The sequence below is a fragment of the Pezoporus flaviventris genome, unplaced genomic scaffold, assembly GCF_033815535.1.
Source record: "Pezoporus flaviventris isolate CSIRO_AGI_PZ_B2104156 unplaced genomic scaffold, CSIRO_AGI_Pfla_v1 ptg000148l, whole genome shotgun sequence".
Lineage (NCBI taxonomy): Eukaryota > Metazoa > Chordata > Aves > Psittaciformes > Psittacidae > Pezoporus > Pezoporus flaviventris.
In genome coordinates this window covers 2165574-2183411 of record NW_026892696.1, presented here as the reverse complement: position 1 = coordinate 2183411, position 17838 = coordinate 2165574, and the positions used below count along the sequence as shown (strand labels likewise).

General features: G+C 41.4%; 2 protein-coding genes across 2 annotated transcripts in view; both read left to right on the top strand.

The window, feature by feature from the left end:
- Positions 1-238: 238 nt before the first annotated feature.
- Positions 239-15049, top strand: TNFRSF1B (TNF receptor superfamily member 1B). Its single transcript, XM_061479328.1, is given in 12 exon segments — positions 239-305; positions 6520-6622; positions 8746-8874; positions 9533-9682; positions 10576-10669; positions 10755-10948; positions 11700-11774; positions 12751-12788; positions 13228-13458; positions 13460-13499; positions 14057-14309; positions 14311-15049. Coding segments are annotated over 12 exon segments (1398 nt in total). The 5' UTR covers positions 239-254; the 3' UTR covers positions 14351-15049.
- A 1792-nt stretch (positions 15050-16841) lies between these two features.
- Positions 16842-17838, top strand: part of VPS13D (vacuolar protein sorting 13 homolog D) — a 102939-nt gene continuing 101942 nt past the window's right edge. The window contains exon 1 of the mRNA XM_061479318.1: positions 16842-17062. The gene's annotated coding sequence lies outside the window, so the exon portion shown is untranslated. The remainder of the gene's footprint in view (positions 17063-17838) is intronic.

The following is a 17838-nucleotide window of genomic DNA, read 5'->3' as shown; positions in this document are numbered from 1 at the left end:
TGAACGCTGGGACACTGTAACGAGTGAGTTCGGATTCGGGGGCTAATGGAGCACCCCCGCGGCTGAAGAGATCCCCCCACGGTCGGGAGTCTCTTGACAGACGCCTGGAGTTCCTTTTCTGTTCGGCCAGCTCGCAGCTCCGCTGCGTAACCTGAGCGTGGCGCTGCTCTCTCCTGCCGCGGGGCGGTGCCGGGACCGAGACAGCCGGGACCAAGGTCCCTGTAGCCGACCGCTGCCCTGCACTCGGCGGAGGAATGGGGCCGGGCTGGGCCCTGCTCTTCCACGCCGCGAGCGGCCGGACAGAAGTGAGTGCGGGGCAAGCCGGGGGCAGCCGCCGCTTCCTGGACCTTCGTACCGGTTGCAAAGCCGGGACGAGTCCGGCGTCGTGGGCACCGCGGGCGCTTCTGTAACCGTGTTTTGGCAGTCCCTGGAGGTAGCTGTACCCCTCTGCTTGTGCCTAGCTGTGATCCTACAGGAGCCTCAGCCCCCGTTCTTAGGCTTCGTTAAAGTTCATTCTGCTCCCTTTGGCTATGTCGTTATTTCCTGGCTTCCCATAGCAATGACTAATCTTTTTTTCCTAGATTTTCATTGGAAATGGGTTGAATTTTGAGGCACTCTTGAATGTTTGCAAAAACTATGAGTGTCCTGGCAAGTGCAGAGTATAAATCTGTATGTGCTTTACAGAGTTGTTGAAACAGGAAGAGTTCGTTGTGCTGTGTTGGATCCCTAAAACTAGTCCCTATTTACATAGAAAAGCCCTTTAATTTACATCTAAGATGTGACGTGATGCAGCTGGGACGTTCTCTTCTATATCCACTGTTTGCAAATGAATGCTTTTAAGTATTTAAAATAAAGTGCTTGATGGGATCTGTTGGACTTTGATTGTGTGTATGCTGCGCTGGTGAATTGATAGCATTTTTCTATCTGATTTTAAATTGTTCTGCCTTGTGAAGATAAACATGGAAGTGGTGCTGAGATGTCCAGGCTGTTGCTGTTTCATGGATGTGTACGTTAGATACGTGTTTATTTGTATTAATTCAGCCTTGATAAAACAAAGGTTCAGGGAAACCAGGTGAAATGTGTACTGAATGCAGAATTACTCAATGGTCTTTCATGGACTTGTTTCAGAGGCAGGAGGGCTGTGGGTGAACAGCAGCTTTGCTGTGGTACATATTCACACTTGTGATTGTTGTATCAAAGTTCGTGATTGAAAGTCTTAATAGAGCATTGCAAAAGCCATCTGTGATAGAAGCACCACTATCTCAAGAATATAGTGTTTCAAAGCAATAGAAAACTGCCAATTCTGGCAGTTGGCCTTGATAGAAGACAGTTATCCCTTCTGGCAGTGTTTCCGGCTGGTACACCTTTAAGACTCATCAGCTTTGACAGTGCCTGTTACTGTGTCAGGTTTAGTGGATAACATAATTTATTAGGGCAACCTTTGGGAAGACTGACCAACTTTTGGATACATAAACCTGAAGTTTTGATACAGAAGAGCTGGTATTCCTGAAAATGTGTAAGTTTTCCTGAGGGCATATATAATAAAACATACTATGTCTTCCTACAAACTTCAGCTTGCTTCTATTATGTTATATGTTGTGAACAGCTTCCATATTCTGTGCAGCCTCTTCCCATCTCTTTCTGGGAATGTGCTTTTGTCTTACGGTGGTGAGTAGCATGAAGTAGAATCCCTAACAGTAAGCAAAGCAACAGTGTTCTCAGGAAGGGGGAATCTGGACTTGCAAATCTGTTTGTATGTGGCTATTCAAGAATTCCTGCTCTACAGAAGTACAATATAGGATGGGAGAACAGTTCATATGATGGACCCATAATCTTAGATATTTGCAGGAAAGCAGCTTCAGAAGAAGCTTTATGGTTTGAATATAGTTGGTACAGCCAGATAGAACTCCAGCTGGCTTTGGTGAGACTTGGTGGTATCCGGTGACTAATCTTTAACAGAATTATTTCTGTAAATGAACAGTTTAAGTATTTTGAACAGAATTCTGTTTTTTCCTGTCTTCAGCAGTCTTGGTAGCTCAGCAAAAGGTATCTCTCTACCTCAAGTCCTTTCCATAGCAACAGACTTTAACACCACAATCCTTGGTGACTTCATTGTGGTTTCATATGCGTAAACAACATTACACACCAGATGCAGTTCCTGTTCAGACTCCTTTGTTTGACAGCTTAAGATTGAAGAAAATAACTGTATGAAAAAGAAATCAATAAAAATATGAGTTAGGATTAAAATACTTAAATATCTTTCTTTGAATGGCCTTCTTAGGTGAAAATTAATGTTATGTGAATTCACTAATATCTATATATTTATTATATTGATATATTAATAAATTTGTTAATAAATTAAATACATTAATAACATATGGTATGTTTTATTTCTATTATAGAAGATACTTACATTTAGTTACACATAAAGTCCAAGAATAGAGGGACAAGCTGTTAAGGCTGGAAATAAAAGAAATTGTACATTATAATTAATATTCAGCACATAGTGAATGCAATACTTCATGACATGCTGTGAGTGGTTGAGACCTGGGCTTCCTCACCAATAGCCAGAGCCAGGTTGGTGCATTGGATCAAACCCTTCTAATTTGGAAGAACTCTGAATCCAAGTCTAGTTTAGTAGTTCATGGCTTGGGCTCAGCTCTGGTGCAGACATGAGGGTCTCAGTTGTGCTTGCCCTTGGTATATCTGTGTGCAGGGGACAGCTTTCAGACCCTTTCCCTTCACCAGTGCTGCTCCACACAGCACAGATACAGCTGCAGGCCTGAAAATCATAAGATACAGGAATGTTCTCTGCTAGTTTTAGCTTCCGATGGGTAGGCGGTAGTATATAAGGAATCCTGGAAACAACTGTTTGTGCGTACGTATTTAGAAGAGTCTGTACTAAACCTTCTGTATGGAAACTGCTGCTAGTCCACTCCAGTGAAAAATTAGGTCACAGATCTACTGGATGTCTGTAGTGTAGATGGGAAAATTATTCAGACGATGAAGGGACTCTGGACAGAGTCCTTGAGTCATTGACTTTTTTGCATGTCACTTCTTAATTATTGGTTAATACACACGCACTGCACAAATCTTCTTTATGAGTTGTGTAAGCAAAGCCAAGCAGTTTACCTATTTCTGTGCCAAAAGACATTGCTTAATTTGGTTGACTAAATTTCATATTTAATAATGTGTGCCTCTGCAGCTTGACAGATGAGGCATTTTACTCCTACTTGTCAAATTAAATGAAGTCTTCCAAAGTCTTCATTTTGTCTGTATAAATATCTTAAAGGTCTGATGCCATTAGACATCACTACCTAATCTGAGAAGTTCTAAGGCTATAATGCAAAAGATGCAGCATCAGGTTAGTTTTCCTTCACACAATTTGTTCATAAAACACTGAATCACAGTAAAAGCAGAAAACAAAATAAGAACTTATGAGAGATACAAACAGTAACAAAATGCAAAGATTGTGGAATAGATTCATCATTTTTTCAGCCCAAAGTAGCCAATGGATCTGGATGCCAGATACAAATATCACACTTCCCAACTCAGACCTTAAAATCAGAGAGATGGCTAGAAAAAGTGGGGGGGTCTCATCACCAAGAAATCAAGGAGAGTTTTATACCTAGTAAGAGACCTACATTTCCTCCAACAGAGTAGATGTGACTGCTGACCTTGACAGCTTTTAGTAAACTAGTTCACATTGGACATAACTACCAAAACTAATGGCATCCATCTAGCGTAAACAAAGCTGAGCTTGTCTGTGTGTGTGTGTGTGTGTTTACAGATTGTACCTAAGTGAGTTACAAGTACCTTTCTGTTTCCCGTAATGTTCTCTGAGGACAGTTGGCAAGAAATTGTCAACTGCATGTCATTGGGAGCACAGCTCATCAGATAAAATATCAGGGAGATTGCATCAGACAGTAGAGAGATACTTTCATGCACAACTTAAGAGAGGTGGATGTGAACCCATCAGCTTGTTTTCCTGTGTCTTTAAATCACAGGGCAGTATTTACGACAGATAATGCAGAGGATGAGATAAGAAATTTTTTTGCCAGGAAGCTTCACTAGCAGGATAATTTGTGATGTGGTTTAGTGTATTTCTCCTCCCCCCCCCCCCCCCCCGTGTCTGCTTTTGCAGTGAAGTTTTACGTCTCAAAGCGACTCTCAAGTGCTTGTTTTAATAAAGTTGATCATAGTGACTACAAAAAATGTGATATTTATTTTTTTTAATAAACAAGAAAGTAACTTAAATGACAGATACTTCAGATGAGGGCAGAGCTTTCCTCCTTAAACAGATTTTAGTGTTAGCTCACATTTACAAATACCAAGCCCAGCATTTACAGTTATTACTGAACCTAGAAGGTATTGAAAAGCCTTGGTTTTCTTTTTGAATTGCTATGGGCGTTATTCTCATGAATAATGATAAGACCCATAATGTTGAAGCCACCCTCTTGGTTTTGCTTCAAAGTCCTCAGTCTTTGTGCCAGCCCTTTTAAATAAGGCTACTTAACTGGAAAGCAAAAATGGGAGGCCAAAGTGGAGTCTGGAGATACCTCGGGCTGCAGCATGGTTCCTGCAAAACTGGCTTTCTTCTCAGCAAAAGACACAGAGAGGAACTTGTAAAATGCAGCTTGTGCTCAGCAGCTGTTTCTTACTTCACCCACTCCAGTGTTTTAAGAACTAGAAAGATTATTGTTCTTTCTGGTAATCCTTCCCCACCTCATCACAGCTTCTAGCCTGTTAAAAGCTTCTTTACAAATTTGTTCTTCAGTTTGCAATTTGGCTGTTTCTCATTCATGGTGAGCAAATGGGGCTGGTAATGGTGAAACCCATCCCAGCCTCCTTGGGTTTGAGTCTTGAAGTGGTGAGAACAGACCAGAATTGTCCTGATGTCTGGTCAGTGCCACCAGCTTTCACAGTGTTGTAAATAGGAGCTGTGAAACTTCTAATGAAATAGTTTTCCTTTTTTCTTTTCTGGAATGAATATTGAAAATGAAGAAGGCCTTTGTTTGCCTTCATGTTCTCAGGAAAGGTTCTTTTTGACACTGATCATTGAGTAGATAAGTGAAACCCTCCTTCCTCTATATATATAGATAAGAGGTGAAATATTTCAACAAGCTGCATAAGAAAATATTGGGTCCCCTTTAAAAAACTGCTGAGTGGGAAGTTTTAGTCTACTAATGTGAAGACACAATAGATAATCAACATGTATTTTTCAGTTAGAAGGAAGGATATTTTCATTACTGGCTTCCCAAGAGCTTGTTCCTGTTTCCATTTCTCATTTAAATAATGCTTTTAAAGTACGTCTCTAAATGTGTGTCATTTATACATGGAGCAATCTCTTCAGACTGCATAAAACTCAGCTGTGACACATACTTTTTAAGCAGCATCTTTCTGATCTTTCAGGAAGCCCCTACACTTGTATGGCATAGCATTAGCCTTTTTCTTCTGAGTGTGTCTATTTTTCCCTTTGAAAAAAGATGGTAGGTCCTGAAATATTTATCACTTGTTCATTCAAGTCATTGAGGTGTGCTGATTGGTATGTGCTGAAAAATTAGATATACTGTATTTCATGACTGTTTTTTATGTATTTGACCTACCATATGAGGTAGGATTTTTAATTTCATTTAAGTCTTGTAGCCAGTTGCTCCTTTTCAGAAGCCTCAGTGCAAGTTTTGGAGACATCTTTTTCAAGCATCAAAGCCTTTCTCATTCATAAAGGAATCACAAGTGTCTGGACTAATAAAAGCCTTTTTTATCTTTTCTTTGGTGAAACAGTTCTAATAGAACAAGTTCTTTGACTGAAGGGATGGGTTACCTTGCCTGGATATTGCATGGGTATAAGTGATAATGAACATAAGCACAATAAAGAATTGAATTTAGTGTCCAGGGTCCTTTGAACCCGCTGACGAAACCAAAAAGGTTCCTTCAAGTACTGCAGTAGTGCCAGGTCCACAGCTCACTCTTCCACCACCACAAGAAGCCTGAGGGAATTAGCAATTAGCAAAGCCAACCTCCTAGTTTTCAGATAGGGTACTAAATGCGTATAGGGAGTCAACCTACTAAGTAAGAAGGTATCATTTTTAACATAGCCACTTTGCAGAAAATGCTTCTCCCTACAAACCCACAGGTAAGAACTCAGGTTTCACTGGCGTTTTGGTGAAGGCTGTTTGAATCATGGCAACGGTGAAAAGGTGCTGAGCCCTTTGGTTCAGGGGATGCGGTAGTGGTCAAGTGAGATGATAATCCCATAGTTCCATTGCATTTGAACATAAAACTTGGAGAGATCACTTTGTGACAAGAGGAACCTCTAAACTGTCTCAAGTAGCTAATAAACTGTGTTCTGCAGCTTTTTGGTATCTGATACTTTCTGTTCCATCAAGCCCATATCAGCGCCTTGGAAAGGAAGGGTCTTATAATTGCAGTGATCTTTTAGTGTTTGGGGTTTTTTTGATCTCTATCTGAGGGTCAGAATGCACTTGCGACTCATGATTTTCCATTAATTTCTCCTAGGACTATTCACTGCCTTATACACTACAGTCTGCACAATGCAAAGATCCCCACACTGAATTCTATGAAGAGCTGCTTAATAAATGTTGTAGCCAGTGCCCTCCAGGTAGGTTACAATTCAAGTTATTACTCTGCACAGCCAAATTCAGTCAGTTTTCAGATGAGCTTAGGACATTTTGATTATTAATATATCTGAAGAGCACTGGATTTTTGCTGTTGCAATGCACTCTATCTGGAAGACAGTAGAATGGTGTGAATCTTAAGGTATCTGTAGAAGAGCCACATTGATCATCAGAACTGGAATTCTCTTATCAGGTTAACCTGGCTGGGGCTTATTGAGAGGTAGGCTGCTTAGCTCCTGTGAGCACCACTTTGCATGATGTTTTGAGTAGAGTATTTTTAAGTCAACACTGCAGGGGCGCAACAGCTCATTATGGGAATTACAGAAATTAGATAACAAGTGTCAGATCCAAGCCCACTACTAACAAATACGTTGTAAAACAGGGCATAAGGTAGAACTTAGTTACTGTATTTTGATCATATCATTTACGTAAGGGACTTTCTATGGGACAGGTTGATGCATAATTACTCATTAAAGGAGTTTTGTTGTCTTACTGTAAATCAGACATTGCAGACCACTATCAGAGACTGGGTGCAAGACTACAGAAACTGTCTGTCTTCAGATGTCATGTCTTAAACTCCAGAGATAATTATTAGCGATCTTTTATTAGCAGAAGTTGACTGCAGAAAGGCAGCTGTGTGGGTATGGGAGGAGAAATGCTGTTTGGTTCTCTTAATAATAGAGGTTTTGCAACAGGTTGTCATTATACTATTACATTAATATTATTACATTAAACACAGCAAAAAATTGCTTTTCCCTTCCCCCCATTACTTGCTGAGCAAACAAAATCTGTCTCAGTAAGTGCTGAGTTCCTGTTAGCGAGATTCAGGAATTTAAGCAGGAAATCATGTACTGAAGCAGCCACAGTTACTTGAATTAATAAAAAATATCTAGATAGATCTGCCCAACTTCCTTTGTTAAAAACACAACAGATGAAAGATCTATGAAAGAGTCAATGGTTAAATCCTTTTCTGTTGTGGTATGCACTGGTCAGTCTAATTGTCCATAATTTTAGTATTTTAGAATAACAAAGTTTGGACAAGAAGTAGTAGGAAGTCTAAAAATCTTTATTTTTGTTATTATGAATTACATTTTTTTTTTTTTTTTTTTTACTATATCAAAAATTGAAGCCTAAGTCAGTAGCAGGATGTGGGAGGCGGAATTTTAAGCTTCATGCAAAAAACAAAGTCTTTGGAAATAATTCCTATGGTTCACCTCCACAGCCTGCTCTTCTTCTTGAAGAACAGAGATTCTTCAAGCAGCTCTAAAGATTTTCAGTGTCCTGCTTGCTGTGTATATTTTCCAGGATATTTCTATACAGGACATGAGACATTGACTTTTTATCTTCTCCCTCCCTTCAAGCAAGGGGGAAATGGCAAATGAAGTGTTTTCCTTTGTCCAAAATGGATATGTTGGAACTCCTATTTGCTTATTCCCACCACTGCACTGAACTCTGTTGCTAGTGAGAAGCATTGGAGAAACTGACAGCTTTAGATTTTGTCTGGAATGCCAGTAGCTTCAGAAACTTGTTGCTTCTATCTATTAGGGCTGACCAAAGAGGTGAAGAAAAAAAAGAGTGAGCTCATACTGCTTTGGTAATGACAAGTGCTGAAGTTCTAATTCAGGTCTGTTTGTGATAATACTTTATTATGCCTTCTTCACTTGCTGCCTGCAATCTGTTAGTAAGGGCCTCATCCAGACACATTATTCTAACACATGCCTGACTTTCATCATGAAACACCATCCTTTGTTTCCCCACCAAACACAGCTTATCTGCAGGTAACAAGTTTGGTTTATGTACTCTGGTAGCTGCAGCTGAGTATATGCTGAGGGGTTTTCTGCAGGATTGAGGCTGCCTTGTTTTGATCATGGCTGGAATTCACTGAACTGAATGTAGGAAAAGGGGAAAACATGAATAACACAAAAACCATCAGAGTTTCCCTGTACATACATGCAGTCCTCCTTGAAATCAATACTCGCTTGGTATCTTATCAGTCTGATAGCAGCAGTGATGGGAAGGGGTTTCCACAGCTAAGAATGAAACTTGCCTTAAAGAATTCCTAGTGATCTTTTCCAGTGAGATGTTTTCTCTGTTTTGTTTTTAATAGGTCAATATAAGACAGAGAGCTGCAGTCACACTGTGGACATGAAGTGCAGTCCCTGTAGACCTAACACGTATACAGCAATCTGGAATCTGTCTCCTCAGTGCTTTGCCTGCTCACCACCCTGCAGGAAAGGTAGGACTGAATTAGCAAAGAACCTGCTCAAAAACTGGGCTTGGTTTAACCTAGTCTTTTCTCCTAAGAAAACTAGCAGGTTTTGTCTATCACTTCTCATGCTTTTGGTACTTTGAAGATCTGGCTAAAAGAATCAGGGAAAAGTCTTGCAGAGAGCCCTGCATATTTTTCTTTCTGAGTGCTAAAAATGTGACACCAATCTTGTATTCTTGGAAACTAAACCACTGTATCACTAAAATAGATCCAGACGTCATCAGTAGAATAACTTCCTGTTTATGCTCATCGGCCAAGGGAGCTTAAGACCAAACTTGCACTGGGATAAATGGCTAATTCCATTTCCAGCATCCAGTCATGACCTGCATAGACTACAAATCTTAGTGTGGTCTCCAGATACTGCAGTGATGAACACAGGTAACACATATGTGCATATTTATGGTTATAATACAATATAATGCAACTGCAGGTACAGAGGTGCAAGTGTGCATTCTACAAATGCACATTTCTCCTTTTTCAAGAGAGGAAACTTCTGAAAATGTAGCTGTTGGAGCATATAATGCATATGTTTTATGACGGTATACTATCCAGAAGCTATTCTCTTTAAAGCTATAATTTTAAATGTTGCTAATGACATCTTGCTTTATTTGTGTTTCAAACCCAGGACTTGTGCAGAATCAAGCATGCACTACATCACAGGACAGAGTCTATAGCTGCCCACCCAATGAGTATAGCATTTTGAAAATATAAGAGTACTGCAGAATATGTAAAGCACATAAAAAATGTGGAAAAGGTTACTGAGTTTCCAGGAGAGGTAATCTAATTCTTGAATTGTTTTACTATATGAAGAGGGTTATTTTTTTTGTGTTAATCATCTATCACTATTTCTGGATCTGCCTCCAACTCAGTAAATTACAAGAATATAGTCTTTTAATTCCCTACAGTTAGTCATTCTTTTTAGTGCAAGCATTATCTTAGCAAGTAGGCAATAACTTAGAGCAACAGTATTCTCAAGAGGCATATCTAAAGGGACATTTTGCAATCTATTACTACCATGTATCATACAGTTCTCTAACCCAACTTAATCTTCGTTATGCTCTACTGTGTTACTTATTATGTAAGTAACTCAGATTCAAGATCACTTCATTCCTCCTTAAATCCTTGAAACAGGTTTTGGTTACAAATGTGCATATTCATAGTTATAATACAATATAATGTAACTGCAGGTAAAGTATTGGTGACACTTTGCTACCCTGCAGAATTAATCTGTTTTTATTAGACGATGAAATTCACCACTGATAATATCAGCTGTCTCAAGATGATAAATGATATTCAGAGGTGGAACACTGAGTATTTTTAAGAGCTTAAGAATCACTTGAAAAGATACAGAAACTCCAACATAGGTGGTCAGTCTGTCAGGGACTAATGAAAAAGTTCAACTTTGTCTGCAGTACCACTTTTTAATCTTTTGGTGGGTTTATTACAGTTCTTTTCAAAGACTGGCTATCCAGGGGACCGCACTAACAGCTGATTAATCTCTGAGCTGTGCTTGGGTTGAGTATTTCAAATTGATCTCTTTTGTGATGGTTACAGAATGTATTTTGTGTACTGTCTCTATATCACTTCCAGGATCTGTACCACAGACCTTGATTATTCATTTCTGATTCTCACTAGGTGACTAACTGGAGTTTTCCTGTTTTTTTAAAGGGACAAACAGCACAGATACAGAATGTAAACCTTGTCCTCCTGGCACTTTTTCACATGAGGAATCTTATGATACCAGCTGTGCACCACACACAGTGTAAGTCAGTGCTTCCTTCTAATAGCAACCCAAACTGTGCACAGGGTTGCATTCTTTCCTAACTCTCTTTTTTTGCTGCTTGCAGTTGCAGATCAGTGGCTGTTCCTGGTAACAGCATAAATGACACTACATGCAGGGACTCGGGAACAGCAGTTGTCACAGTTCTACCCAACACTGTTTTGAACCTGCTTCTGACCCAGAGCTCAGCTTCTAACAGACCTGAAATAACAACTCGACCTGTCACTTTAAACTCTGCATCTGACAACTCTCACATCATTGGTGAGCTATTTACATGTCTAAAGTCACTCTGGTCTGCCTAGGAAGCAAGTTTATATTTAGTTCTCTATTTCTTTTCAAGATCAATTACCTGTACCCAACAGATTCTCCGAATACCTGAATTAATTCAGTATGACACTGCCTGTAATGAGTTGCATAATATTTACCTGTGCATCTGTGCAAGGCCAGTGCATTCTACATGCCTTGTAATTCTGGGGATATTCCTAAAAAGCCCCAAACTAGATTAGACAAGGCTTTTCCTGAGAACTGCTACTATGAAGGAGTTGCTAGAAAAGGTCATATCTCTAGACTCTGGACTGAGGCAAACTTGACTTCATAAAGGTGCTGGTGAGAGGTCTTTGGAGACTTCTGGCAGCCTTTCCTGAGACAGGAATTCCTTATAGCATCCACAACTGTGGATGTGTTCTCTCCTGTTTACAACCTCTCCAGAAGGCATTCAGGAGCATTCTGGGCTGCCTGGTCTTGTATTTAACAAACTGTTGCTACCCTAGAGAGACTGATTTAGTGATTGAGGTTGTCCTTACTTTTCAGGACAGGAAAATTCCATGTTATAAAGTGACAAAGACTGAAATGAGACCTTGGTATCTGACAACAGAGGCATCAAATCTGAATGTCAGACACGCTGATGCTTGCAAATTTATCTTTTGTAGCCCTAGACAGAAAATTACAAAACTGCTTCTTTCTCATTGGATCCTTTGTCAGATCAACCTGCTAATTTATCATTTATTTTCAGGATCAGTAGCAGGGCCATTGTTATTGGTCCTAATAATCAGTATTCTGGGGTATTGCTTAGTCTCCAAAAAAAAAGGTAAGATTCATGAAGTGAAAACAGCAGTTCTGTAAATATTGGAAGGAGTGTCACTTCATTTCCTACTAATTTAAGGCCTCTGGTTGACTGACATTAGTGTCTTTTAGAAGATGGTGTCATTGTTTGAAGCTTTTCTTGTGGCTGGATATGGATGAAGTATCGTTAATGTGGAGATTATTTGATGTTGAACAATGTATGAGTTAATTTTTTTCCTAAGGGGATAAGGTGATGAGGTACAGGTTTCTGCTTCATTAGCTGGCAGCCCATAGCTTCATGAAACCCTGAGGAGCTTTGACACAATTCTTCTGTTCCATTGGTGTGAAATTGGCAAAAAACTTCAACAGAAGAGAGACCGAAAGAAAATGCATGCATATCAGCTTAAGCACATGAGCTTTGTGGCTACAGAAAAACAAAATAGAAAAAAAAAAAAACACTCCAGGAATTCACATTTTAATTTTTCATAATTTAAAGTATCTTTATTAAGTTACATGGGGTGAAATTCATCTCAATACAGGGATACAGTGAGGCAAATGTCCCATTCAGATTTCTCTCATTCCTCAGATTTTAGATAATTGTCTAAACATAAAACATCTGAGTGGAGCTGGGCAACTGCACAACAATTGTACTCGTACTGCAGCTTGGTTAAATATGTTGCACTTCCTCACTTAAATATTAGACGTTATCATTACCATTAATCAGTCATGACTGTAGTTTATTGTCATCAATACCCTTTCCCTCTGACTTCACACTAGAAAAAATATTAATTCATGCAGGGGTCCTCTTTGCTTGCTGGTTAACTTTAAACCACGTTACAAAATTAATAAAATACAGCTTTCAACATTTTCAAGCAGTGTGTAATAAATGTACATTTGGAGTTTATTTTGGAGCAGAGGGCATCCCTCAGACTAGTTAAGAAAGTAGCTCTTGCTACTGAAACAAATGTGGGTGCTAATAAACTGTCCTACCTTACTTGCAGTCCCTGTATACTCTCCCCCAGCCACAGAAGCAGATTTGGTGAGTGTCACTCCTTCTTTACATCTTTTCCAGTCCTTTAAAAGTTACACAGAAATTATGTAGTCTTATCTAATTACAAGTAGAAGAAAACTGCACAGCAGAAAGACAACTGGAATGAGAAGAGGGTCCTTTGGTCCCCAAGTTGGAGTGCAAGATGTACCTCAAATAAATGGCATAATGTACTATTCTCACTTATGTAGCAACAAACCGTAAGTGTGCTTCAGAAGGCGATGACAGGGCCTTTTCTGCCAGTGTAATCCTGTAGGTGCCTTCAGGAAACAGGTTAATTTTCTTGAACGATTAATGAGCTGGTGTGAATTTTGCTCAGTCATCACAAAGCAAATAACAACTATCAGGGGTTCCTTCAGTTGCCCAAGTACTGGCCAGTTTTTGTTTTCTTAAAAGATTAATGTTTTGCATTTCTCTTCAAATGTTCCAGCCTTTTTGCCCCACAGAAAAGCAGTGTGACAAAAAAGTGAGAAATACTGGATCGCAAAACTCCAGCAGTTCCAAACATGAGGAACAGCATCTCCTGCAAACTTCTGGGTCCAGCAGCAGCTCCCTGAATAATCCAACTGAATCTGCAAGAGTCCATGTAATAAGTAACAAGAACAATGAAAAGAAAACAACCGAAGGATTTCAGCAGCAACATTCAGCTGCAGAAGGATGTTAAATGTCACAGCATAGACAGACACAACTCTGTGAGGTCAGGTAAGAATGATCTAGAACCACTTGAAATTTGATTATCAGTTATGAGTCTTTCAGCAGAAGTTTAAATAGGATAAAACATCAAACTCATGTTCAGCAGAGAGAGTATTTAGTAACTGAGAAGAAAAAGTGAGTGTTTTGTCAGCCTAAGGTAGTGAAGAGTATCTCAGTGGAGCAAAAGCTGGTTGGAGACTAGGGGATCAGTGTGATCACAGGCATGTACCTGTGTATGGAAGTTAAGAGCCAAAGGGAACAGTAAAAAAGCATATTGCCCAAGGCAGCTGCAGTAGCCCCAGATGGGTAGGGAGCTGGCTCTGATCCAGGGCTCTGCATTAATTTTTATAGCTTTTTGGTTTTTTTATTTCTGGGATGATTTTATGGTATCAAAAAATCCCTAAAATGTTACAGAATCAACTTCACCAGCCTGCCTAAATGAAGTGAAGCAAGAAGATATTTAGTGTCTGTTTAACGTTAAGTCAAAGAACTGGATAAAAGAATATGACTGTCCTGTTCTGGGTTTCATTCTTCCCTGTTGAATGTGTTTTCTGTTCATTTGACAGGGCATTCTGGTAATGGAAGAATGCAGGTGAATGTGACTTGTATTGTTAAAGTATGCAGTCCAGACTGCAGTTCCCAGTTCCCAGAACAGACTACTTCAACTAGCATGGATTATGAAAACGCTCCCTATTATTCCCCAACAGGGGAAGAAATTCCCCTTTCAAGAGAAGAACACCTCTTGAAAAAAGGAACTGAAATTCAGACCTCAGTGGAAAATAAGGATAATTTACTTCATGGCTCACTGTCAGAAGAAGTTTCCTGTGGGTGTTGAAGATGTGGGGATGAAAACCAGTTAAAGGAAATTACAGATCATATACTGACTGACTGATAACATTCACCAAATAGCCCCTTATCTTCCAAAATAATCATTATGTTAAATGTAGCATTCCTACAGAGACCTGACATTTCAGATGAATATAGACACTGAAGTTTGGAGGGGTTTTGTCTCTTTTGTCAGCTTTGCGAGTCAAAGGATGTTTTTTGCAGTTTAAAGAACTTGAATGCCTTTTTTTAAAATTGAATGGCCAACTCCTCCCATTCTTCTGTGACACCCTAGGCAGACCTTTACCAGATTTGAAAATGGGTAATTTTTCCTAGCTTTATGCTGTTTATTTTTCTCCTGAGACTCCTTGTGATGATAACCTGGGTTCAGGTATGCCACCTGGCAAGAACATGGCTGTGACCAGCATTTCCAAGAAACTGGAGTTAAACTTTCATGCAATGCTAATGAATTATCCATTGATTTTAATTTTAAAAGCACTGCACTCAGTTTCCTATCCCATATCTTTGTGGACATCCTTGCCCTCATCATCCTGGATATTTCTTTCATTATTACAGTTTGCTTTTGCTCATTATTGGACCAAACTTCAAAACAACCTTAAGTATAAAACAACCTTTTTTTACTAGATTACAACTATTATGTCTGAACAACGCCATTTCATTAGCTGTACAGTTCATTTTATTTTAGAAAAGAAAATCTAGATTAAATAGTTGTATCTTGGAGTAGAAAGTAAGTTCCTTTTCCTGACAGCTCTTTATAATCTTTGTGTCCTGGCTGATTTAATGTGGTTCCTTGATTGATTCTGACCTCATTTTTGAGGTTAACCATTGTCCTGGGTTTAACCCATGACACCATAAACCCAAAATATTTTTTCCCTGTGTTCCAGTGAATATTAGAGAAGATCTATGTGAATACGTATGCCAGATAGCTCATGCCCATTGACCTCAGGAAAAGAACTCATGATGATGGCATAGCATCATCTGTAAGAAGTGAGATTGACTCAAACCTCGGAACCAGAAAATCTTGTTCTTCTCTTCTTGCATGATGCTGAAGATCTAACTGCCTCTTACACAAAATTATTAAGGTTCTCCTTGAATCAAGTGGGAGTCTTTTGGTTTTGGAAGTCAATTTTCAGGATCCCAATTCCCGTAATTATATATTACAGCTGTGACCTACCCAACAATTGTGGCGTCTGTATTCAACCAGAATTTGCAACTTGGCTTGCAATGTCTGAATTACTTTGGAGTGAAGTCATAGAGTGCGCATAACTTTTTTATGCCATAAACCCTACTGTTGGACTAGATGATCACTGTACTTCCCTTCCAACTAAACTAGTCTACCTCGAGAGGAACTAAATGCAGTAGTTATTGCTGAGGCCTTAGACTGAAAAGGGGCATTTCAGAATAGCATTTATTCTACAGCTACAGAAGAGATGCAGGTTTTCAAAATACAAATGTTAAACTTCCACAACAGCTACAAGGTTTATTAGTATTACTGCTGGAACTGAGAACTGGCAAACAGGTCTTTAATTCTACTGTGAAGAAACCTTTTACAACTGTATACTGAACTTGAAGGGAATATTTAGAAAAGACTTTGCAAATGTACACACTGAAACTATTACAAAACTGAAGGATTTAGGCAAGAACCAAGTTTTATACAGCACTTTTGAGCCTCTTGCACTGTGCTGAGTATTCTCATGTCATCTTCCAATATTAGGACCACAATGAAGGAGCAGTGGAAAGTATTTTAAAAACGTTTAAAAGGAGGATTCTGTTACAGCACTTAATTTACTGGGTTTTCCAAATTTTAGAGCTGTGTTACAGAAGGAAAATCCAAGTTTTATGTCAAAATAGGAAAAATGTGCATCTGCTTATAAAAAGGCTGCATTTTTGTAATTACATTTGCCTTTAACTTTTCTGATGTCTTCATTAAAGAGGTTGTAGTGAGGTGGGAGTTGGTTTCTTCTCCCAGGTAACAAGGACAAGAAGAAACAGCCTCAAGCCGTGCCAGAGGAGGTTTAGATGGAGCTGAGGAACAATTCCTTCCCGAGGGTGCTCAGGCATTGGAACAGGGTGCCCAGGGCAGGGCTGCAGTCACCGTCCCTGCAAGTGTTCACACACGGCGTAGACAAGGCCTCAGTGCCATGGGTTAGCGGTGACATTGGCAGTGCTGGGCAAAGGTTGCAATCGATGGTCTTAAAGGTCCAACCCTTTTGATTCTATGATTGTATTCTAGAACGGGCTCTTCTGCACAGGTTAAGCTGCTCCTTGCCCAACGACTGTGTCTGATCATGCGACACCCTCATCGCAAGAAGGCTGACCCGCTGAAGCCTGCGCACGGACACCACCGGCTGCCGCAATCACCAGCAACCAGCACGGCTCCTCCACCTCGGCGCCAGTGGGCACCGCCGTGACCCCGCCCGGCCGTGGCAAGCAGGCTCCGCCTCTCTGTTTACTCGGCGATTGACAGCGGCCCCACTGGCCCTGGTGAGGTAAGGATCCTCGCTCGCTCCACGGCGCCTCGAGCGGCAGCGCGCAACAGAGCTGGAGCAAGACCGGCCCCACAATTCTGCCGGGCCGGCTCCGCCTCAAGGAGGCGGGGAAGGTGCACATCGATTGCTCGGCGTTCCCCTGTCCAGGCGTGCCCCTGTCGGTCGGCTTGGATCGATTGGCGTGCGGCCCGCCGGCCCCGCGCACTGTCAAGGAGGCGGCCGCCACCGGGAGCCCAGGTAGGTACCGGTGGCAGGGGGGCACGGGCAGAGCCGCATTGGCAGCGCAAGGCCCCGGCTGTCGTTTTCTCCTGCGTCAGTCTCGGCTCGGAGTTCTGCCGGGGCGGCAGGGAGCGGGCCCGGCCCTGCAGGGCCCCTCCCTATCTCACGCCCCTCTCGGGGCTCCGCCCCGCCACCGCGGGGGCGAGGGGCAGCGCTGCAGTGCTTCACCCCATCTGCTCGGGGCTGGGGCTGCGGTCGCGGTCGGCGTCGGTCCCGTTCTCCGCTGCGTGCTGCCCCCGTGCCGGGCCGGAGCCTCTCAGTCGCCCCTGAGGCTCCCCCACTCCTGTCGCAGCCAGTTTGCCGCCGGCCACTCCGCGGTTCTCTCAGGGCTCATTCCCACCTCCCCGGGCAAGGTGACCTTTCGCTTCGCCTGCGACCCGGGGTGCGTGCCAACAAGTCTTTTCCGACACGCGGGGGGTTTGCTTGTGTTGAGAGAGAAAGGGCCGGGTCCTGAAGGCTCCTTCCCACCCTGTTTTGTGAGGGGCCCTGAGGAAAATCCCCCCTCGCTTTGCCCTGACAGGCAGCCCCTGCCCATCGTGATCGTTCTTTGCCGAGCAGCTCCGGCCCCGCTCCTTCAGGGCCTCCTCTTCCTCACTGTTGGAAAAATTGCATCTTCTTTTTCAGAGAAGATGAGCCAGCTGTGAGCGAGGTCCTGGGTTGGACTTTGAGTCTCATCCTGATAAGTGGTCACTGTGCCTTTTGTGCTATGTATGCCAAGGAAATAAAAAGCTCTG